At 46.8% G+C, this 25,038-nt stretch overlaps 1 protein-coding gene across 5 annotated transcripts in view; it reads left to right on the forward strand.

Moving 5' to 3' along the window:
- Nucleotides 1-24,702, forward strand: part of LOC118215405 (UPF0606 protein KIAA1549L-like) — a 76,320-nt gene extending 51,618 nt beyond the window's left edge. For 3 of the 5 annotated variants that reach the window (XM_035396165.1, XM_035396166.1, XM_035396162.1), the window contains 9 exons: nt 3,241-3,431; nt 8,320-8,450; nt 10,300-10,424; nt 11,410-11,660; nt 14,455-14,587; nt 18,119-18,216; nt 18,529-18,677; nt 19,809-19,960; nt 20,670-24,702. In XM_035396165.1, coding sequence (XP_035252056.1) covers nt 3,241-3,431; nt 8,320-8,450; nt 10,300-10,424; nt 11,410-11,660; nt 14,455-14,587; nt 18,119-18,216; nt 18,529-18,677; nt 19,809-19,960; nt 20,670-20,978 — 1,539 coding nt within the window. In that variant the 3' untranslated portion in view covers nt 20,979-24,702. Of the gene's footprint in view, nt 1-3,240; nt 3,432-8,319; nt 8,451-10,299; nt 10,425-11,409; nt 11,661-14,454; nt 14,588-18,118; nt 18,217-18,528; nt 18,678-19,808; nt 19,961-20,177; nt 20,253-20,669 lie in introns of all 5 variants that reach the window. The other 2 variants (XM_035396163.1, XM_035396161.1) reach the window with 2 other exon arrangements.
- The last annotated feature ends 336 nt before the right edge of the window (nt 24,703-25,038 follow it).

Genomic DNA, 25,038 nt, shown 5'->3' on the forward strand with positions numbered 1-25,038 from the left:
CTTTGGTAATAAAATTTTTTTTTTTTTTTAAATCATCTTGCTTGACATTTTGTGCCTGCATGCTTTTTTTATGTCTTGCAGCTGTTTGTCTGTGAATGTGGTGTGAAATGTTTTTTTGTTTTTTTATGTTAGAGCCGCGTTTAATGTGTCACGCTTTTCGGTGCATGTGCGCAGATTGCGGTGCGAGTGTGTCTGTGGGCCTGCGGAGCGTGCACGTGTGTCGTTTTTCCGTGACTGGCATGCGGATTTCAGCATTTAAACTGATTATTTCATTCAAATGCACAGATGCCGTATGAATTTATACGAGCCCTCGTCTCACGTGACTTCCAAGGCGACATGTAGGATTTCTTTGATCTAAACCGATACTGATTGCATTCAGACCACCTTCGATACAGTGTATATCCTACCCATCTCTTCAGCGTTCTGCTGAATTTATGAATTCTCTCAGTAAGTTAATTATCCTGCAAAAATTCAATTTTCGGAGATTCGGTTATTCTTGTGTAGTTTATATAACGTGCTAGAATTTTCCTAGAGGATGCACCCCAGGGTCCAGATGCACGCTGGGTAATGGATTGGTCTCCTTAACATGTTCAATATGAATAACAAGCAGACCAAAGGCCATTAGGGAGAGAGGACTACAGTAACTACCAGTGTGTTGCATATGATTATCGAACTGAGGTAGAGTCCTACATCAGTGGATTCTGTCTGCAAGTGTATCAGCAGATCGCCTGTCAGTGTCTGTCTTCCCTCCACTCCCTCTGTCTGTCTGTCTGTCTATCGTCCCTCCCCTCCCTCTGTCTGCCTCTGTCTATCTTCCATCCAGTCCCCCTGTCTGTCTGTCTATCTTCCCGCCCCTCCCCCTGTCTGTCTGTCTGTCTATCATCCCACCCCTCCCTCTGTCTGTCTGTCTATCTTCCCTCCACTCCCCCTGTCTGTCTGTCTGTCTCTGTCTATCTTCCCTCCAGTGCTCCTGTCTGTCTGTCTGTCTGTCTATCTTCCCTCCACTCCCCCGTCTGTCTGTCTGTCTCTGTCTGTCTATCTTCCCTCCACTGCTCCTGTCTGTCTGTCTGTCTATCTTCACTCCCCTCCCCCTGTCTGTGTCTCTTTGCCTGTCTGTCTGTCTTCTCTCCTCTCCCCCTGTCTGTCTGTCTTCTCTCCTCTCCCCCGTCTGTCTGTCTTCTCTCCACTCACCCTGTCTGTCTGTCTTCCCTCCTCTCCCCCTTGTCTGTCTGTCTGTCTGTCTATCTTTGCTCTATTCGCCCTGTCTCTGTCTATCTTGCTAAGCATCAGTGCATCAGTTTGTTTGGACTGGGATTAGGCTGAGCAAACACAGAGAACATGCGGGATCTCCAGCCAAAGTGAATAAGAAATTCCCATGGGGTTATACTCAGGAGATATACACAGGGGTCATACTCAGGAGATATACTCAGGGGTCATACTGAGGAGATTTACACTGGGCTCATACTCAGGGGTCATATTCAGGAGATATACACAGGGGTCATACTCAGGCGTCACACTCAGGAGATATAAACAGGGGTCATACTCAGGAGATATACTCAGGGGTCATACTCAGGAGAGATATTCAGGGGTCGTACTCAGGAGATATACTCAGGGGTCATATTCAGGAGATATACTCAAGGGTCATACTCAGGAGATATATTCAGGGGTCACACTCAGGAGATATACTCAGGGGTCATACTCAGGAGAGATATTCAGGGGTCGTACTCAGGAGATATACTCAGGGGTCACACTCAGGAGATATACTCAGGGGTCATACTCAGGAGATATACTCAGGGGTCACACTCAGGAGAGATATTCAGGGGTCATACTCAGGAGAGATACTCAGGGGTCACACTCAGGAGAGATATTCAGGGGTTGTACTCAGGAGATATACTCAGGGGTCATACTCAGGAGAGATATTCAGGGGTCATACTCAGGAGATATACTCAGGGGTCATACTCAGGAGAGATATTCAGGGGTCGTACTCAGGAGATATACTGAGGGGTCATACTCAGGGGAGATATTCAGGGGTCATACTCAGGAGAGATATTCAGGGCTCATACTCAGGAGAGATATTCAGGGGTCATATGCAGGAGATACACAGCGGGAGGAGATACTCCACACTCAGGCGGCATCCGGGCACACAGGCATCATTTTTATTTCGGTGACCGGCCCGGATCACGGCATCAACCTCACCGAACGGAATACCGAGCAGCCCGCCGCCGGGAGGGGAGGGGCGGGAGGGGCGAGACGCATCCGGATACGCAGCGGAATTCTAACCGCCACCCCGCAACCGCGCTGCCTTCGCCCTGAGAATTCTAAGCGCGGCGGGAAAAGGTGGCGCCCCATTTGGAGGTCGGTCTATCCTTTTGCCGGACTAAATTTCAGAGCGGGAATGAACATTTTTGCGGTCGCGGCCGAACACTACATGAGTCCTAATCCAGGACTACATCACTGCAATGACGAGGGGATGTAGCAGGAAAGTCTATGTATTGATTTCCCATCCCCCCCCCCCCACCAACTTTCCCGCCAACCAACTCTGCTCCGAAGCAGCGCCCGCGTGTGACTGACGGTTAACGGCGCCGGACAGAGCTCTTGAATCATTTAGACGGTGTGCTTTCAGCCTCCTGGGGCCCACGTGTTAGAAATACAAGCTCACAGGCGGCTGCTTTGCGGGGAAAAGAAAACTGAAGGACTGCTTTGAAGCCCTTCTAGAAGGGTCTTTCTGTTGCTATGAAGCCCTGCTAGAAGGGTCTTTCTGTTGCTATGAAGCCCTGCTAGAAGGGCATTTCTGTTGCTATGAAGCCCTGCTAGAAGGGTCTTTCTGTTGCTATGAAGCCCTGCTATAAGGGTCTTTCTGTTGCTATGAAGCCCTTCTAGAAGGGTCTTTCTGTTGCTATGAAGCCCTGCTAGAAGGGTCTTTCTGTTGCTATGAAGCCCTGCTAGAAGGGTCTTTCTGTTGCTATGAAGCCCTGCTAGAAGGGTCCATTCAGAATCTTTTTGTTTACAACACGCGCTGCAGTGCATCACATTTACTCCACACCTCCCAGGAATTATCGATTAAGCGCAAACTTTGCAACAGTGACCCACTGCTGCTTCAGAGAGCCCAGAATGGCGTTTTATTTGCTAATAGCCCGGCGGCAACCATTCATTTGGCAGAAGTCCTCCTCCATTACTTGTCGGTTCTTAGAAAGCTGGTGGTGAAGGATAACGATCTGTGGTTCTTGTGGCGATCCACAGCCTGTGCAAGGGTTTGACTACGCCAAACAGCACCTTGGCCAGCAGGGCGGCGACGAGGAGGCCCTCCCCGTCACCCAGGAGACGATGATACTGCCCCTCCCCATCCGGGACGCCCCCCTGACGCAGGACAGGGGGATATACCAGGACGGGAGCACATCCAAAAAGATACTGTCCGGCGAGATCCGCAAGAGGTGAGAGTTTCTACGGGGAACCGACCCGATCATGCGTATGACTGAAGGGGGGGACTTGGGTCAGGGAATTTACTGATTCTGCTAGCAGCCCAGCTGAGACGTGTCATTTCTCAGCGCTAGGTCAGTGGCCCACAGGCACAATCCTGATTACTTCAGTCAAGCACAGACATAAAAAACGCTTCTCATTCCAACGGGTTACTTAACAGCCAGGTACCCTTCCAGCAAGCCGGGACTGCTGACGTCAGCGGCGAAGGCCAGGCACTCTGGAAAATTCCAACCACTTTCTCATTAAGATTCTGTGTGTTAGAGTGATGGCAAAGGGGAGGGGCCGACACCTGAGATTTGGCTGAGGTGGCGGGTGGGCGGGGCATAGAATCGAGACCCCGGACTGAGACGGAACTCGAAAAGCCGTTCCTACTTAGTGTGGCGTCACAGACAATCTGTGCTTTCTGAGGGGGGTACGAAGGCTCAATCTCAGGAAGTGACGCACTTGCGTGTTTTACCTACAGATGATTCAAGAATCCTGGTTGTATTAACAAATGCTGGACATTTTATAGTTTATTTCTCATGGTCCTGGGTCAGATGTCTCACAGTAGATATTTATCCATTATTCATGTGTTATTTTTCTACCTGGCACTGGTTTATGTTGTAGTGAAGAAGAGGGTCCCTTTTCATTTCATGTCTACAGCATCTTAACAAATTCCTCAGATTAACTGACACCTTTTGCTTATTTTTAACTTTTACTTATTGTTATACTTTTTCCCTCATTCTTATTTCGACCAGCATCATTTGGCAGTGCCAAGGCTGATTTGAATATTGCACCATGTTGATGTCTACATTTTATTCTGCTGTTTACATATTTTAGTCTAGTTCATTGTGCTGCTACTGTACTGTTGAATCCCACACTGAAGAATTTCACTCACCTTTATGATTGTGTTAGTTGTGAAGTGACAATTAACTTGACCTTGAACTAACGTAAAATGGTAAGCATATAACTGGCTTGTAATAAGCCAGAACTGTCCATCTGGACTAATGGTGTGACATTATGGGTAAAGTAAAGCAGAAAGCTAAAAGGCGCTGAAATTGGCCAAAGTGTAGTGGGAAGAGAGATGAAATGTTTGAGCATAATGGATTAGGCCAGGAGTTGCTGGTGTGTGAAGACTGATTGTGTTTAAGCAATTGGGGCCTTTGCTTTGCTTTGAAAAACTTCTCCAGTGACCATGAAGCCAAGGATTTATTTTCTCCCACCTTGAGAACTTCCTCAATACAGCCTCACCTCTGCACCCTTCTTATTTTGTCTGCCTTGTCTTATTTTGACTAGTTTGTGTTGACTTTCCCAGTAACATTATCCATCACACTTCCTTATTCCAGAGTTCTTTATCACTCTATCACTTTGCACTGTAGTCTATTCCAGTGTGGGTAAGAACCTTGTACGTCAATACAAATATAGGATTCCACCCTGTGAACCCCAGGCCTAGAATTCAGTCTTTTAATCTGCAACATCACAACATCAGCATAGGATTGTAGGCCAACTGAGTAAACTTTCTCCGAGTGCGGTATGTCTTCGTTTTTTCTTGTTGTTTGAAACTCTTGTGCGGCTGTACACAAAATGAATTATTTATGGGGGAAAAAAGATCTCCTCATCAGTTTGGAAGAATGAAGTTTGAGGACTGAAAGGTAATTAGTCTTTGTCAACAGCAGCAGGATAGGAAAACATCCCAGAATAGTTTACATCCGTAGACGTGGCAACAGATTTGTCCCATTGTTTTGCTACACAAGAACACAATTTTGCCACAAGAGTTTTGCCTTAAAAACTTTTTTACAACCACAAACAATAAATGATCTTGTCCTATTATTATTGATCAAGGTAAAAAAAAAGATTAGAGACATGTAAATACATTTAGCTGCACAAAAACTACACGTCCCAGAGGAAAATAGCCTTCTAAGAAACAACTCTATTGCTCATTATTATTGTGGGTAAGGATGGGAATTTGTCCGAACTAATGGAGTGAAACTGATCTCCTTGGTTACTAAACAAATAGCTTATCGGTATTTCTGCCGGCTCAAAGATCACCCTTTCCTCGGAGACAAGAGCCCATAAACGTGCTAATTGAACAATCGAGAAATAAATTAACGTGCCTCAAAATGCTCGATTTTTAATTGCCTGCCACGAAACTGCCTCCACGCCAGTTCCTGGAGGATCGCCGTCGAATGCCAGTCAGCGCCTTATAGACCGCGATAATGAACGTGTCAGTTTTCCCGGCCTTCGTTAGCCTTCCGTTGGCGCTGTCGCGATTGTCTGTTAAATCCTCCCTGAGACGCGGCCAAAATTTTTTGAAATTACTTTTATTTCTTTAGACGATATACAAGTGCAGGGCCGCCGCCATGGGGGGGGGGGCAATTGCCAGGTACTGGTTTGTGTGTGGGGGGGGGGGGGGGGGGGGGCAGTGGTCTGTGAATGGTACCATTGCCCTGGATGGGGGGAATATTTTCAAAAATATTCTTTATTTTTTATTGAATGTCCATTGTAGTGTAGGTTTCAGCGTAGTAGAATTTATGTATATGGGGCTTTTAATTTAAGACCAGAGACTTGTGTCCCCTACAGGGGACAAACATGAGTAACCGGGTCTCAGGAGGATATAGGCATACTGTAATAGCACTGAATAAAGATTCACCTCAAATTTACTCTGGAGTTGCCGGTTCGACTCTATTATTATGACAGGTGAGCAAGCCTTCGATAGTGCACTTTGCAGTGTTGTATTCAAGACTGCCTAAAGCAAGACCAACTGAAGTCCAGAGCTAACTGAGTCTGAGGAAAGTCTGAGATCAGGGCAAAATCAAGACCAAGACCAAAGAAGTGCGAGTCCATGCAAGACCATGACTGGAAATCTAAGATAATGCAACGATTAAGAGAACTAAAAATATACTGTGTTCAGATATTTCAAAAGAAAATATGGATTCTTAAGAATTCAAAATTCAAAATGATTTAGGGAATTACTATAAAACAGATGGCAACTGGAAATCAATCCAGCTTTGGCCTGGCAGCTGGTGTTGCACTTTTTTCCCCATTTTAAATTAATTGGTTAATATGTTTTATGATACAAGTTTGTATTCATTGGTTGATGTTGTATGGGCACTACCTAGTATGACAGAGCATATTATCCCAGAGATTTTTGGGACTGATTATTTTTATACATTTTTTTTTGCCATTTTCTCCCCAATTTAGTCGTTATATGTGTATCACGTGTGTATCACGATCCTGGTCGATGCACAATCCTGTTGGACTGGGGAGGGTGTAGACTGACACGTCTCCTCCTCCGCTATATGTGGAGTCGCCAGCCGCTTCTTTTCACCTGACAGCGAGGAGAGCGTAACGTGCGCGGAGGTTCACGCTATCTCTCCCTGCTGAACAGGCGAACCAACCAACCAGTAGGAGTCGCTAATGCAACGATCAGGACTCACCGGCTTCCCACCCGCGAACACTGCCAATTGTGTTCGTAGGAACGTCTGACCAAGCCGGAGGTACCGCTGCCGGGGATTGAACCCGGGTCTCTGCGGTGGTAGGCGAGCGCTTATACCTCTACACTACCCAGACGGCCCGGGACTGATTTTTTAAAGATCTTCGAGGTCTCGGGAAAAAAAAACGAGTCTGATGTCCAAGTCCGAGTCTAGACCCAATAAAAACACACAGAAGACCGAGACAAGACGTTCTGCCTCGAGACCGATCTTGGATGGCACAGATGTTGCTCTTTGTTTACAGAAGCCGCGTGTGCCAAGGTCGCTCGTTCCTCACTATTACGTTGATGCAGTCCCTTCAAGCTCGCGAGTTTGATCATTTAAAAAAAAAAAAAAAACCTAAGAGGTGAGGATTACAATTGTGAAAACAATCGGCAAAAAACGTACGGTAGCGGCAGGCCGGTGTTTGCCTCGATTGTTGGCCGGGGACGTGTTTAGCACCTGTGGCTGGTTCGCGCTGTGGATGTGGATGGCGGTTGCGCGCGAGCTGGTTGCAGCTGGGGGATACAGCGGCGGGGGACGGCGGTCCCGCAGTCTCGCTAAAGATGCCCTCGTCTCGCCGTCAGGTCCTCGCATTTCGAACAAACCGTAAAAAGCTGAGGATGGGGCTACAGACGTCGTTTGGATCCGTCGGTTGAGGGGATGCAGCGCGTCCTTCTGCTCGACTGACCAATTTACGTTCGCTTTTCTCGAACCCCTTACCGGTAATCGCTCTTGTACGTACGCTTATGAAGATTTTATTTGCGTGCCGTCCGTCCAGCGTGCTCATAATAAAACACGTCCGTTGAAGCAGATTTGCTGTCGAACTTACTGCGTGATGTCGGAGAGAAGTATGCGTGTCCATGTGACTTCTATAAGGAACTTAACTACTTAACTACTACTTGTATTTTTTTCCATAGACTGCGTTGTTGCCGTTCTCGTTGTGTTAGTGTTAATCAGTTTAACCTTCAGGGTCCAAGTTGAACTATGCGGTTGTTCCCTGCACTTGGACTGGTACTTCTCTCTAGGGGTTTTCGTCATACTTGTTCCTGGTTATGGTTATACATTTTTGTTGTAAGTCGCTCTGGATAAGAGCGTCTGCCAAATGCCTGTAGTGTGATAATGTAATGTAACTGTATGTGCGAACGCGTGCTAATTTAGCCGTTCCCATTAGAGAGTCTTTGTGATAAGCCAGTGCAGCGCTATGCTGAATGCTGCGAGCGACCGCCTTGTTAGCTGTGCGCGTGGAAGCGCTTTCCGCGCAGGCGCCGCTGTCGGCGCGGGTGAGGAAACCGCGGCAACAAGGGCCCCGGTGACGTCACCGGGCCTGCCGGGGGTGGGGGCGCGTATCCGCGGAACTCACCGCCGCTCTTGTTGCTATGGTTACTCGCAGCAGGTTGCCTAGCGAGGACGGCTCCGTCATCAGCAACGAATCAGGGAAGCTCAACTCCGGCAGGGGATCGCTGGTGCAGAAGGTCCCGCCGCCGCTGAAGATGACAAAGGAGGAGGCGCGCAAGAGGACCGGTGAGAATTTCGGCGACCGGTGGACCCCTCCCCTCCCCTCGCCTCATAAAACCCCTCCCCTCCCCTCCCCTACCCCCGCAAGAGGCTGTGGGCTGCACAGCTTGGGTCATCGTGACCTATCCCTGCTTGTGAGCAGCAGTTTGCCCCTCCCACTTCCCCAAACGTATGTATGGCAAGTGCTGCAGTTCACCCCAAATGACACATTCAAATTGAAGGTCGCCATGGAAGCAGACCAGCTGTGTGCTGACTTAGTTCCCTTGTGAAGTAGAAAGATCCAGTATATTAGCTTTAGATTTGTCATTCTTTGTGACTTTTGAAGGTTGTTCTAATAATAAGTTCAGTGTAACCTCGTGAAGGGTACTGATGATATCAATACTGCGATATTCTGTGCTGTTTCACATTTATGAAATGTGGAAACTTAATTGAAATGTATTGGAATTCAAACTTAAAAACATGTTGAATAATAATAACATTGAAATATTTAGAAAAATATTCTGGCCAGTACTTTGGTCTCAGTAGTATGTATCCGAGTATAACCAAGGGAAATAAAAGTCAAAATGGCATGCACTGGAAATATATTTGGGGTGCTTCCATGCATTCCAATGTTTCATTAAATTTATCGCTGTATAAATTTCAGTATCTGTGAATATATTTGTGTGGCTTAAGGTTTGGCTCTCTGTGCCTTTTCATAGCCGGGAAGCTGCCCATTCAGCAGGGAAGGGAGACAGGGCCTCATGAATATGCATGAGGCAGACTCTGCACTAATGTGGTGGAGCGTGTCCCCGGGGGCCTCCAGTCTGGGGCGCGAGGTGCTTTTAGGTGGCAGGCCCGCACTGCCCCCCCCACACCCTGCCCCGGCTCCCCCCTCACCCCGAGACAGACAGCCTCCTCGCGCTTCTCTCTCACGCAGAACTTTGTGGGGTGTTTTTTTGGTTTCACCACACATGACATGTTTTCGCATTTATTTTTCATGTATTCAGTTTAGAAAGGAAAGACGGGAGCCCGCACTCTTAATGAATAGATATAGATTATGAATGTCTTTCCTTTCTATGATTATCTATGAGAAGCCAACGCACCATTCATTTGTTATATAGCCTAGTTTGTTAAAAAACTTCTTTGAGCGCATGGGTTGGTAATTCTTTTAATTTTTTTTATTTTTTCATGTATTCAGTTTAGAAATAGAAATTAAATCGGTAAGATTTTTAGTCCATATACTTGTCCAAACTTAATCCAGACCCTCTTTAGACAGTGTTCCTCTTATATTGTTTTCAGACTTCTTGATTGTGCTGTTTTTACATTACATTTATTTATCAGACGCTTTTATCCAAAGCGACGTACAAAGAGTTTTTAACACTAAACACTGTAAATGAAGCTTCAGTTTGGTCTTTATTTACCTTTTGATGCACGTACTGTAGTGTTTCAATTAGCTTTCTTAAGTAGAGGCGTAGTAGTGTTCCAATAAATCACCTTTAGTCATTTGACTGCTTCTCCATTACATCTTTCATTCAGGATCGTTATATTTCTCTGAGATACAGTTACTGAGACCAGGGCTGTGTTGTCACACAGAAATGAGGAGAAAAGGCTTTGTCCTTCCCCACCAGTGTCATCTACGCTCCGCAATGCTTTTAGCGTACGATTAGCTGTGATAGAGTGCTTCCAGCTCCACACAAGGTACATGGTCTCAACTTCCATACGAACTGAGCTGAATTAACTTTGACATTTTTGTGTGCGCGGCTGGACCCTGGTAGAATGAGCCAGGCCTGCTGCGTCGCTTGTAGTTTCTCTGTGGTGCAGGCAGAGGGCGCCAGTCTTAACCTTTGACGGAAGGTCTCGGTTTTTTTTTCGGCAGACCCCTACGACACGTCGTCCGGCTCCCTGCAGCTCATCTCCATCAAGCCCATGGCGGCCCCGCCCAGCTACTCGCACCCCGCCTCCTCCGACCGCAGCCAGGACTCCGCCATCCTCAACGGAGAGGTGCGCTCTGGGAAATCGGCCCCGTCCTCAACCTCGCGTTTCGTTCCGTCGAACTCAAACCTTTGAAACGAACTCTTGACTCGCGAGTGAACGCGAGCGTTAAAGTTTGTCTTTGCGAACTCGGTTCGTCGAGTTCGTTTTAGGGATCGTTGGACTCGCCAAATTACAGGAATAAAAATAACAGTTCTCGCTTTTAATTGTTGGTCCAATTTAAGGCCGATGTTGATCGAATCCCAGCCAGTGTGCATGGTGTGTCTGGTGACAAAGTGACTGTATTGTTTCTATCAGCAATCTGTATCACTGCCTGTTGTTGTAAGGAGCATGTTAAAGGAAAGATTCAGAGGAGTTGAATCTGTATATTATTCTTACTGTGATAGTCATCTATGCCCAAAATAGCTTTATTTAAGGTTAGAGATTGAACCTTTTCAGAATTCTGTTATGCTTGGCAAAACCAGTCTTGACATTCAAATAGCTACAATTCCCAATAAATGTTTCAGCACCATCTCAAAGGTGTCATAGGTAATGACTTTGCAGTGAAGTATGGGAGCTTGAGGCAAGAGAAACATGGAACTGGTTGCCTACATTGTCCTTCTAGATAAAGTGATAGAAGATGAAAGAACCAACTGCTTATATTAATCATACAAACTTAGCTAACCCCTATATAAAACAATCTACTCATATGGGTCAGTCGCTTTTAACCCTTTGAGGTGTAGGAACACAAGTGCGTATGTGATTAGAATGTTCGCGACCGAACATTCTAATGCTGATGTAACAATCACTACTAGGTAATCGAAAGCGATGGAGTTCTAGAACACTTAGAGTTAAAAATATTTTTTGAAAAGCCCACTCTTCAAAGGGATAAGGAATCAGGGGTCATAATGGGCATGCCCTGAGGTGTCGCAGATGGGGATTTGGAGCCGACGTGCGGGGTGCGGGGTGCGGTTCGGTTCCGGGCGTCTGAAACTCTGCTCCCGGCTCCCCGCAGGTGAGCATGGCCCTGAAGCAGAAGTCCGACATCGAGCACTACAGGAACAAGCTGCGGCTGAAAGCCAAGCGCAAGGGCTACTACGACTTCCCCGCCGTGGACGGCGGGGGCGGCGGCGGCGGCGGCGGCGGCGGCGGCAAGTCCTACGCCCTGCGGCAGATGCACGGGCACCACAGCGTCCAGCTGGACATCGGCAGGACCCCGGATCCCGAGGAGGAGCGCGCGTCCACCTACGTCAAGTCCAGGAGGAGGTGAGGAGCGCGGCGTGGCGGAGGTGCCTCCGACGTGACGCCCCTGTGCCGAGCGCGCGATGTAACAGCCTCAGAAACGCGCGCGCGCTCTCTGAGTGATGTAAGCGTAGTTCTGATGTGATGCACACACGGCCTTTGCGGCGTCGGTGTCATTTTGGCGTAACGTGCGTACATCCTCAGCGTCGCCGGTGTGAATTTCGGTTCTGGGGAAAGTCCACAGTTGCTGACGTGAACGGTTTGACAGCGGTGAGGAACCCCAGGAAGTGGGTGAATTTCTCTAAATTTTGTCTAAACTGGCTGGGCGTTTTATATTCGCTGCCTGGCTGTTTGCAGTAAGCCGCTGCCCTCTGCCAACTGCAGTAGTGCTTTCAGCGGTCCGCAAAAAAAATGAAAGCAAAATGGCTGCTTTTGTCAGCTTGGCACTCATCTGGACAAACGTGCAATAATTACCACAATTTAATCATATTATTATCACATTATGTCATTCTCAGAATTATATTGTAGACACTAGGGCACACTGCAGCCTGTCCTGTAGACTGTAGAATGTTCTAGACCCCCCCCCCCCCAACTCCTTCCCGACACAATGTCTGGATAGATTTGAGTCAGATCGCACCACCGCTGTCGTTTCTCGCTCTCCCATAGCAACAAGCAGTCTCGCGCGCGAGCGGGCTCTTTGTTCAGGTAAGGCTTTCGCCGTCAGCTTTGTGTTGGCGGGAGGGCTCGGTTTCTAAATAAACCGTCTCTCTTTTTCTCCGAGCCGTTTTCCCCTGTTTTTTTTTCTTTTCTTTTTTTGTCTCTCCTCCGCGTGATCGTTTCTTAATTTTTCCTTAAAGGGAAAAAAAAAACACGCTGCTTCAAAAAAAAGCGCTGTTGCCTTATAACCTCCTTCTTTTTTGCGAAGGAGCCGCAACTGCGCCGACTATAAGTCCGGCGGCCTGTCCTCCCCGTTGGCCTTAACGAGACGGTCGTTTTGAGCGGGGGCGGCGCGCGCAGGATCGGATTTGTTTTGTCGGGCCGGTCCTGTCGTTCCTCTCTTTATAGTTTTGTCGCGCGTTAGAAGACGTTCTGTGGAGACTTAGCCCTCGCAGCTCGGGGGGGGGCGGGGGGGGGGGGGGGGGGGAGTCTTCCCCTCGCTCCCAGCCGGGTCGCACGCGGCGAGAACAGACGCACGCGAAAGCTGAGGAAGGGTGTTTTCATCTTCTCTCCCTGCAGTCCACCGCGGGTCCCTCCAGGGTTTTTTTTTTTATGATCGCACGTTCGCGGCTCGTTCCTCTTGGTTTACCGCGGCGGGCTTGGGAGGAGCGGGAAACGGCGGCGTGGAAAACAGGAAGCCGGCTGCGGGACGGGCGGGAACATGGCGGGGGTGGGGTGGTGGGGTGGGGGGGTGGGGAGGGGGATACCGACGCAAACTCACCAAGCTTCTTCTCTGAACGTCTGCTCTCTGTCTTCTGCACAAGCACTGCCGCGCACTACAATGGGGGGTTTGTTTCCCAGGCGACCGTAACCAGGGCGATCTTCTCTGATAGGGCTGTCCTGGTTTTATTGCCCCTCTGCTGCCCACTTCGTGGCTTATTTAGAGATTCCGTGCGCCATTGCGATTCTGGAGCTGCTTCTCTGGAGCAGAGAAGAAGGGGAACAAGTTAAATATACAGCAGTGGCAACCTACCCTGTTCCTGGAGATCTACCCTCCTGCAGGCTTTCATTTCAACCCTAATTTGGCACACCTGAGTCTACTAATTAGCAGCTCAACATGATCTCTAGCTGTTGAATGAGGTGTGGCTTTGTTAGGGCTGGAGTGAAAGCCTACAGGATGGCAGATCTCCAGGAACAGGTCTGGGAACCACTGATTTTCAGGATTCAGCTCTGCACAGGATCAGGTGAAGTACGAGATGATGATGATGATGATGATGGTGGGTATGATGAAGCGGCGATGATGGTGACTTTAACCCCCGAAATTGACGTTACGGTGATGAAGAAGATGATGATATTAATAGCAAGGATATTAATAGCAATGGTGATGATCATGGTGACCTGACTATCACGGTCTTGACATTATGTTGAGGACAGTGACGATGATGGTGATGACTATGATGGCAGTGATGATTATGGTGATGTCAGTTATGACGATGACTTGATCGCCTGGACTTCATGTTATGGTGTGGACAATGGCGGAGATGGTTATGACAACGCTGACGACGATGTTGACGATGGTGATAATGATGGCAGTTATTGAGATGATGATGAAGACTGCTTGATTTGTACACTCACAGTTGGGGTGATGATGATGATGATGATAGGAATGATGATGATGATGATGAAGACTGCTTGATTGCAGACTCACAGTTGGGGTGATGATGATGGTGATAGTAATGATTGAGGTGATGATGATGATGGTGATGATGATGGTGATGATGATGATGCTGATGAAGACTGCTCGATTGCAGACACTAGCAAATGGGGTGATGATGGTGATAGTAATGATTGAGGTGATGATGATGAAGACTGCTCGATTGCAGACGCAGATGGAGTGATGATGGTGATAGTAATGATTGAGGTGATGATGATTATTGTGATGATGATGATGAAGACTGCTTGATTGCAGACACTCACAGATGGAGTGATGATGGTGATAGTAATGATTGAGGTGTTGATGATGATTGTGATGATGGTGATGATGATGATGAAGACTGCTCGATTGCAGACACTCGCAGATGGGGTGATGATGGTGATAGTAATGATTGAGGTGTTGATGATGGTGATGATGATGATGGTGATGAAGACTGCTCGATTGCAGACACTCGCAGATGGGCGCCCCGGCGTATCGGAGCCGGCAGTCGCTGAGCAGCCCGGGTCCGAACGCCACGGAGATGGACCTGCTGGTGATGAGGGAGCGGAGCCGGAGGGGCGTGCGGAACAGCGGCTACGACGTGAGTCCCAAACCCCCCTACCTCCCCCCCGTACCCGCCAGCGCGTCGTTTCATCTGAAAAGGTCAAAGGTCACCTGGGGGGCCAGCGCCGGGCAGGCTTGCTTCCGCTTGCACACTGCAGAGCTGCCGTTTAATCACCTGCAGCTCAAGCAGGGATGCGCTGAAGGCACGAGCGTGAATTATTGAAATCTGAATATTCATTTGGGGTTGTTAAAAATGTATCATGCTTTTTGGTGCATTTTTGCCTCTGGAAAAACAGCCAAAATTCTGTTCTTGTAATTCATTATGACAGCCTGATGGCCTGCCGTGTGGGGGGTGGGGGGGCGGGGGTGGGGCAGGAGGGTAAATCGGTGGGGTAGTTTTACCGAAGAGGGGCAGGTTTTGGCTTCTGACACTGGCAGCGGCGCGAGCCGAGCCCCCGCGCGGCGGGTGTGGCGGTCGAAGCGGCGGCCTTGCGGTTGGGGCGGCGGCGGCAGCTGGCGGAAGGGATGAGCACCGGCGTGGACTGTGGCCCGGGGGTGAGATCGCTGCGGATCCTCGTCTCCCACTGCCGGTGCGGCGGGGGGGACTGATTAATGTGGCGCACTGCGCTCCGCCTCCAGGGGCTCCCCTCTTCTCACACAGGAGGAAGAGCGCCAACAGCTCTTAGCAATTTATCATGGAGAGAGAGAGAGGGAGGGGGAGAGGGGGAGAGAGGGAGGGAGAGAGGGGGAGAGAGGGAGGGAGGGAGGGAGAGAGAGGGAGGGAGAGAGGGAGGGTGAGGGGGAGAGGGAGAGAGAGGGGGAGGGAAGGAGAGAGGGAGAGAGAGAGAGGGAGGTAGAGTCAGGAAAGGAGAGAGGGAGAGGCAGGGATGGAGAGAGGAGGAAGGAGGGAGGATGTGAGACAGAAAGATGAACAGAGAGGTGAGAGAGGGAAAGGGGGGATGAGAAATGCTGAGTGAGTGATCAAAGAGCAAGAGAGAGAAAGAGAGTGAGTGTAAAACCAAGAGTGGGGACACCATAGACTCACTTCTCCTCTCCTTCAGCAGTTTGCTGCAGTGCTTTTATTACTTCTCTCTCATTTTCTGGATCGTTCTCCTGAGCACTTAATCCGGGGCAACCGACAAATAAGCAAAAACTCAGGCGCAAAACTGTCTCCCCCAGTATTAAACCAGAGGAGACCCGGCCGCGCCCTCCACCAATCAGATCCGCCTCCTCCTGCTGAGGTCACGGGATCGGAGTCTCGCTCTCCGCCGTGAAGGGGCGCTCCGATCGCCCCGCCCGGGGCGCTGCCCGGCAGAACGACTGTAAATCACGGCAGTCCCGAAGCAGAGGGCTCCAGGTGTCATGGTGGGCGAAAGCACTTGGTTTATGGGATACGGGCCCCCCCAAGGGTTGGCCGTAAAAACGCGCCCGTGAAACCCATCAGCTCGCCCCGTCCCGAAATGGCTCTGTGGTGAACCCGGATCATTGGCAACCGAACCGTTTAACGCCAGGGCGCTTGGGGCGATTCTCGCCTCTTAAAGGGTCGGCTCACAAGCTGTACAAACTGCTTTTACTGCGGTTACTCGAAGTGCATCCTCTTGCTGTTGACCATGAGCCTTCGACATTGTCCCTCAACCTCTGTATTGTTGTGAAGCCGGCAGATCACCAGAAACTCCGGTAAATATCTAAAGTATCTTTCAATGCACAATGTAAATCACACGTGAAAATAAATCACCCAAAAAGTGTACTATGCCTTTAGTGGCACCACCGTGTATATTGGGGCTACTGAACTCCGGCTCCTGCGTGCTGCGGTGTCTGCAGGTATTTGCATTTTCATTGAAAAGGATCTACAATATAGCAAAATGTGCGTGTGCGTGTGTTTGGGTATGTGTATATGTGTGTGTGTGTGTGTGCATGTGTTTGGGTATGTGTATATGCGTGTGTGTGTGTGCATGTGTTTGGGTATGTGTATATGCGTGTGTGCATGTGCGTGTGTGTGTGAGCTCACGTTTGGGTATGTGTATATGCATGTGTGCATGTGCGTGTGTGTGTGAGCTTGTGTTTGGGTATGTGTATATGTGTGTGTGTGTGTGTGCATGTGTTTGGGTATGTGTATATGCGTGTGTGCATGTGCGTGTGCGTGTGCATGTGTTTGGGTATGTGTATATGCGTGTGTGCATGTGCGTGTGTGTGAGCTCGTGTTTGGGTATGTGTATATGCATGTGTGCATGTGCGTGTGTGTGTGAGCTTGTGTTTGGGTATGTGTATATGTGTGTGTGTGTGTGCATGTGTTTGGGTATGTGTATATGCGTGTGTGCATGTGCGTGTGTGTGAGCTCATGTTTGGGTATGTGTATATGCATGTGTGCATGTGTGTGTGTGTGTGAGCTTGTGTTTGGGTATGTGTATATGTGTGTGTGCATGTGCGTGTGTGTGTGAGCTTGTGTGCCTGGACGTGTGTGTCAGACGGAGGCAGAGCTGATTGAGGAGACTGACATGGATAGGCCTCATGAGCACCGGAGGCTATGGCAACGGCAGTGGAGAATGGCAGGTCAAAGGTCACTCGGGACACGTCCGGACCGGAGTGTCTTCAGCCACGCAGCTTGCCCGTTTCACTGAACAAACGGACGCGGTTGCTTCCCAAACAGTAGCCTGCCTGTTTGCGTATGATGCAGGATGCTTTTTGTGCAGATGCAATGTAGCTGAGCAAGCGCGTGCTCATTCTGCACTGAACTCCTGGTCTCATGCGAACATCGTGCTAATGTTAGCACGTTAGCACTCACGTAACAGAAAGCGTTTGAAACCAATTCAAGCGAATCGCAGAGCGAGAGAACACATCCTCTGACTGTTTGTTTCGGAGGAACAATGTGTGAAAGTGTGTGCCCTTTTGAACCGATCGTTATTATACCCTTGTATATTACAGTGGTTCCAGAAGTGTGCGCTGATAATTCAGTTTTGGTTTTCTCCCAACAATGAAACAAAGCTGTTTTCTCAGTGCCAGCAGGTAGACGTTGAAGTAATGATGTATGACAACACAATAATTTCCATTGGAGACGCGGCTACACCATGCTCCTGGCCAGCCTGCTGTCGTACCTTGCGTTCGCTGATGTTTTGTTGACCCCGTTTCTTGCTGAAGCAAACCTGAAGCATTGCTGGCCTACCGCTAAGGCAGGTTGGTGTTAATGCCACCACGGACCACTGTCCCGGGGGTGCTTAGTCTAACCACCAGGTGGGAAAATTCTCGTTGTAACCTTCGAGCAAAACCATTTAACTTCAACCACTGTGTGGTTGACTTTATGAACAGATTGTGGAATGTGTGAAAAAAGGGGAAAAAAAGAATATGCCCTGTAAGACTTCTTGGATACGTGCGTCTGCTAAGCAAATAAATGAGAATAACGTAAAGTCGGACTCATTTTGTGTCTTAATAGAGGTTTTTGAAAGACTGTCTCACGTGTGAATCACCTTCGCCCTCTGGCTGTTGTGGTGAAGCTATGGTTCAGTTGGATTTTAACTGGATGGGCTAAGTTGTGTTGAATGATGTCTTTGTGTGTTTGCTTGTGCACCTTTAGGCCTTTAGATTCGCTCAGCTCCCTGAAATGACCATGGGATCACCACCTCCGCCTATACCCCCCAGAACAGGACCCCCTCTCGTGACCTCTCTGAGACGGTAGGACCTCCTCTGATTCACTGTCCCCAGTGAATTTGGTGCTTCCATGAAGTCCCAACACAAACAGAAACTCACCATGATGTTCCCAAAGTAATATGAATCTTTTTTTGTCTGAACTGATGATGTGTTATATGTCTTAGCATTTAGCTTAAACATGAAGATCAGTGGCCTTCATTTGTTTGTTTTGTTCTTCCGGTGCCTTGCGTATTTTGCAGCGCTCCGCTTTGCTTTTTTACGTGGGTTGCTGCTGCCACCCGGTGGCTGCAGGTGTGTAATGCAATGCTGGAGACTTGTGATTTTCCCCTTCCCCAGCTCCTCCTCTGACATTGGGCCCAAGTCCAGGACCTCTGAGTGTTCTGTCCCTGAGATGTCGAGCACGCTCGACAGCGACCCCTATGGGCCGCTCAGCAGAGTGCCCCTCCCAGCCATCACTGCTGATCAGTCCCTGTCACACTACTCAGGTAAGAGTTTGCCCCTGTGTGAGCAGTCTTACCCACCCCCTTCCAGACAGCATTAAGACTAGGGTCTCCTTCCAGTCGCTTATTTTACCTACATGCATCCATTGCTCGCATCCTTTGCTTGTTTCCTTAGCTCCAACTAAGGGGAACACAAGCAAAAAATGCGAGGAAAGGACATCAGGACTAGGGAATTAAGGAAACATGTTTTTGGCAAATTGAACATCCTTGTTCAGTCAAGCGTCAGTTTGAAGCCACGTCAGTTACAGACATGGCAGATGGGAAGAGGTGGATCCACAGGTTGATCATTTCCACATTGCGTGTTCCAAAAGGATACTTCCACAAAGGATGCACTCGTGTATCCTCACTGAAGCATCCTGCGGGTGCCACCTGGCGCCTCACTCCTCCAAGGAGCATTCAATGTATCGGAATGTTCTTAAAGATGGCGGACCTTGATTGATTTCTGGGTCTGCCTATGTCCGAGTAGACCAGGACGGATAAAATAAGCGTTTGGAAGGAGCCCTAGGAGTCCAGGTCTGGTAGCGTTTCTCCCATTCCCAGACAATGACTCATGATGACATCAGCTTTTCATGAGTGTTGCAGGACAAGGTGGGTGTGTGGGTTCTTTAGCCAATCAATGGCCTGAATTATTCGCTTGTGTTGAAACACACCGTGAACCAGCAGCCCTCCAGGACTGGAGTTTGACAGCCCTGGGCTAAATGCTAATCGGGAGGCGATGGGGAATGTATCAAAGCAAATATTAATTGTGGTTGGGCAGATGATTGCCCAGGTTGCTATTATAGCCCAAAGGGCTGCGTCTTGTGTGTTTCAAGCCAAAAAGCACACAATCTGACCTGAGAAAGACACAGTGATGTTGAAACACTGACTGCTACCTCCACCCAGTTCCATTAAACTACAAGTATTTGCAGTGTTGCCCTGTAAACAGGCTTTCTAAGGTTTTCCCAGGTTTAGTGTTTTTGATGGTTCTCCGGAAAGTACGTGTTTTAGATGGGTTACCTATAAGCATGGGACTCATACACATTTTTAATGAGTGAGTGTGGTCCACACTGAGGGAGACCAGATGGGAGGCTGAGGGAAAGGTAGCTGATTGGCTGGTCACGTTGTCGATCTGCGCAGGAAACCCAATCACGGCAGTGTACGCCATACCAGCCAGCCGGGCCGGCTACACGGGCTACTTCGCCCCAACGCCGCCCTCCTCGTACCGCAGTCCGTCCTGGATGTCTTACCCGCCCGAGCCGGAGGACCTCACCCAGCAGTGGACCGACCTCGTAAGACCGCGCCCCAATTCTGCATGCGCTCACTTTTCAAACTGTTTTCTTTAAATGACAAGGTGGGGGGGCGGACCATTCCTTCAAAACGGGCCACCTTGCCCCGCCCCCCCTTTGACCTGTCCTCTGCTCTTGGCCTCCTTGTTTGATTGGAATGTTCTTTTCCTGTTTGTTTGCTTGTTTCAACCAAATGCCTTCATGCAGTGTCTTTTTGCAGAACCAGTGTCATTTAGAAACCATTTGCTGAACTGAATTTATCGGTGGCGTTGAGTGGACACAGCAAAACACCAGGGTAGTTGAGCACATTTCTTAAATGACCATAATGCCTTTCTTTCTTTCTTTCTTTCTTTTTTGAGTCTGTTATTTGTAACTGTTAGCAAATCACTCACATCTCATACTCGGATGAAAAATAAGCCATTGCAAAAGCTCCAAGCTTTTTGTTTGACTTTAGACTCCATTTTCTGATCGTGAAATGATTTCTTTTTATTTATTTTTCGTTTATTGTGAATTCTGTTGTGTGTAAAAGTATTTATCATTCATTTTTGTGTATGAAATACCAGTGTGAGAAAAAAAAAAAACAGTTACCCCAAATATGAGATGATACAATAATTATTATAGTGGTTAAAGAAAGCATATGTGTTTGTGTAGTAATTTATCTTTGGCTATTCAGTAGTGACGCTTGCATCAATGTCTCCAATCAATGTTGTAGGTACCCCTGCCGGGGTACACAGAGGCTTTCCCACACCCTCGATACCCCCAGAGCAGCCCGGTCAGGCTGGGGTCGTCTGCACGCGGTGTCCCGGACCCGCCCCCCACGCCCTTCACCGCGGCCTCTCGACAGAGCCCGACGGACCCCGCGGACGCCCCCCGGCGCCTCCCTCGCCAGCATCTCCACCGTCGTCCTGGTCAAAGCCATCCGCGAGGAGGTGGCCAAGCTGGCCAAGAAGCAGACGGACATGTTCGAGTTCCAGGTCTAGCGCCCCCGGGGACCCGGAGGCCGAATGACATGTATTTCTAACATACTCTTGAGTCGAGGCCAGGACTCCAAGTGGGACAAAAGCCACAAACTTTTTTTTTTTTTTTTTTTGAAGTTCTTCACTGAAAATTTATCTGTCCTCTTTTTGTCGTTCTTGGAAAAAAGATGACTGGGTGGGGGTTTCTTTACACTTTTACTTATTTTAAGAGAGGCAGATGTTCATCACAAGCGATCTTGGTTTCTGAGTGTGTTTTGTTGTCGTCCTGTAACACTGTAGATTTCTTGTTGAGAAGCTCAATCTGACAAACTGTGTTTCTTTTGATTTTGCCGGTTAATCAAAGGCAAGAGTCCTGTAAAGGCAAAAGCATAAGCAAAATCTGAATAAGAATACACAGGAAAATTATATGGGTAAGATACATTACCCGTGCTTTTTTAACCTGAGCATATTCATTTAGAAACACCCCGGCGTTTTGAATTTTGCCGAGTGGTTGTTAAAAACAAAAAAAAAAACAAACAAGAAAACAAACAAAAAAAAAAAACAGAAAAAGGCACACATTATGCATCAGCTGTTTAAACTAGACTTTGTACATTATTTGTAAATTACAAAAAAATGAAAAGACCAAAAATTTTGATGATTAAAAAGAGTATAATTAATGTACAGTAGAGTGTATGAGAAATTAAGACATGGACATGCACCTGAATGAAAGGTATTGTTGATTATCCAGAAGATGCAGTGTTGAAGCCCACATTGTTGATTTTAACTGATTATGTTGACCTCCACAGTATGAAAAATACTATGAACTATGCAATGATTAGAGTGGTCTCACTCTACGTTGCTTTGTTTCATCTGGTCTGCTGCATGAGAAAAGTGTCAGACTTGCTACACAGTATACCGCATCTGTCTTGTGCGTCATTAAATAAGATCAATCCATTTGAAATAGTTTCTCGATTAGAGAACGGATTTCAGATGCACGCGGAGGGGGATGGGCTTCTGTGAGAAAATAAACAACCACTGGCAAAGTGTTTGGTGAATGTATCAAGCATTCACAAATCAGACCTGTGAGAGCCGGTGAGTTGGTGTGTTGTGTTCAACTGTCCAGCCATTCAAATCAAATGTCCAACTGTTTCCTGGATTTCGTTAAATATTCCAAGACTTTTTTTGTCCGGAAACACACAAATTGAGTTTTAATTGCATATGCGTGTTACGTGACATGCGCGACATAAACTGCTAGTAAAACTTCAAAAAATAACAGCTCTCGGTGAAAACTCCCTGTCATTGTTCGTGCTGGAAATTCCTCCTGTTCCACTGACAGCTTCGATTGTTATTGATCGCAAAACAAATGGTATGAAGAAGCTACTGGTGCTGAATGTCTGATGTTGCTGGAAACGACTTCGCTACGAAAGCTCATTTGTTGTTAGTCTAATGGTATCTATCACAGTAATATTATATGGTTTCTTTGGGCTGTTGCCGTTTCCGCCTGGCGCGCACATACACGTACACGCACACGCAATTTACAGTACGTGTACATCCGAGTGCGCAGGAGGAATGTGATTAAAGTTACCGTGGACGACTGAATTCAATCTCATTCCAACAGTCCGCTACATTTATGATGTAGGTGATTTATGATGTAGGTTATTTCTATGTAAATGCAGTGCGGCTTTATTTTGTGTGTTTAACGTTCAGCTGATTCAGGTGACTGAAGGTATTTGATGTGCTAACACAAGCTTTAGTAGATGCTTGGTAGCAATGAAAATCTAGAGTCTAGTAGGACCAGGATGCATATTTTTGGTTCTGGTTGTGAAGCAGAAAACAGAAACCTAAGACTCAAATTCCAAATTGTTCTCTCTTTGTAAATTTATTTGGTGTGTTGCAGCTGGATGAAAGACTATGGGGAAAATAAATCACAACTAAAATGCTGAAAATTTTAAATGTAGTTTTCTCCTGCTACCAAGTTTTCTGATGTATTGCTTTGTCTGATTTTTGTTATACATTTATCAAAGTTATGTCAAATTGTCATTATTACATTTATGAATATACTATGTGCATTATTACATTTATGAATAAACTATGTGCAGATAAACATTTCATTTGACAGATGAGTAAAAGAGGAATATTTTTTAAACCAAACTCTAGTTTGGACTGAAATTTCAGAAATTGAATTATTGCCAGCATTCATAATTTCTCATGTCACTCTGCTACTGTGAAGTGATTTGTTTCAAATTGTGAGATACAATTGCAGTTATTTTTTAAATATGGAATCCCTGACAAAAAAGTGTACTCCTATATTCATCTGGTTATAAAAATATTAAACCATGCCTCTGTGTGCATCATGCTATGGAGTGCTGTCTGTCCTTAAATACCTATTGGCACGTATTTTAGAAATTATTTTTTTGATGCATGCAGCCCTGGGCAAAAAAAGGGTTTTCACAAAAGCTTTTGACAAAAAGACTTTTGTACGTGTGGTATTTTTGACAGTCTGAAACATCCATAGTTCAAGCATTAAGGTTGACAGCGAATACGTCATAAGAAATTGTGAATGTCCTTCGTAGCATATTGTTTTCATGTAAGTGATTGTACTCTTGTTTGTACGTCAGCCAGCTGAAATGCACTTTATCTTCGATTCATAATTATTTAGGTTGACAGTCAGACCAGGTGGACTGTATCATTGTACAGAGTGTCTTACTATACTGATCATGGGAGTTGGAGTTTGGGGGACAGTGTCTTGTATTCTGAAACAAACTGGTGGGAAATTGTCTGAGAGAGCACACCACTGGACATGCATTATCAATGCAAAGGTGAAATAATAATTTCACAATATGAAATATTTATATAAGACCACAGCTGCTTGCATCAGTGCAATTTACATATCAGTCTCTATGATCAAGTTACCATGTCTGTAAAATACATAAGCATTCTGTATACCTTACACATTTGCCAGAACCCCTCCATTATAGAAACGAAATGTATTCTTTGTTTGGGATTCAGATTACATCTTCTCTTAGGACCCGTCATGGCAAATGGACCGTTTGTGTGGCTGTTCCTGGTCACGGTTTCCCATCGGACATTTCCTTTGATCTGTCAGTTTAAATTATTTCCACTGATTTAAATTGTTTTTTTTTGGGGGGGGGAACCGTATTAAGATACTTGAGACATCCAGGTTAAACGTTAGCTTTAAAGCCTGGGCTTTTCATCCTCGACTACAACGTCTCACAAGGAAGAACTAGATCTAATATGTAGCCTGTTGTGAAAAACTGAGTCATCAAGAGTACTGTACTTATAAACCAGCCAAAGTGTGCCACTGGTTCCTGAGTTATGTTACCTTTTCATTCAATTTTGTTTTTATTCTCTATTAACTTTTAAAAATCACTTTCATTCTCAGTACATCGTTCACACACTGACCATATGAAAATGAATACTCTACCCAGACTAATTATAAACTAGTGTATATATGAAAAGTATTATCTAATTGAAATCAAGTGTTACAAAACATGTTGGTGGCTTCCAGGTTTTGTTTGCTGATTGATTGAAATCTTGGTTAATGACATACATTTGCCACCCTAATGATGGTTGACGCTATCTGCATATGTATAGTAAAAAGAAAAGTCTTCTATTTGGTAATAAATGTGGACAGACTTAATTTGTATAAAGGAACACCTTATTCTAGTGTTGGGTTATAATTACATTTATGATGTCATTTAAAATCCAGATTACATTTGGTTTGAATCAATAATAATTGAGCCCAATAAAAGTGTTCACATAAGTTGATGTGATGACTCATTTGTTTGTTGAATGCCCTATTGCATATCTAAGAACAGATTAAGATAGAGCAGAACTCTAGATATGGCAAAAACATGCATTTCTGAAGAAAGTTTAATTAGGCCTACTTTTTAAATAACATGTAGTTCGGCTAACAAAATGCATGCATTATATACAGATAATCTATGTGTGAACGTCCTTTGGAGAGACCCCAAGATCATATCTGGGTCTAGTAGTTTAGAGCCCGCCCTCTGTTAAGATACTGGAACAATGCCACTTTTGGTATTCAACACCGCGGGTCTTTGAGTCCACGCACAGAACGTGCAACTTCAGATAGATGGAGAT

The sequence above is a fragment of the Anguilla anguilla genome, chromosome 16 (genome assembly GCF_013347855.1).
Source record: "Anguilla anguilla isolate fAngAng1 chromosome 16, fAngAng1.pri, whole genome shotgun sequence".
NCBI lineage: Eukaryota > Metazoa > Chordata > Actinopteri > Anguilliformes > Anguillidae > Anguilla > Anguilla anguilla.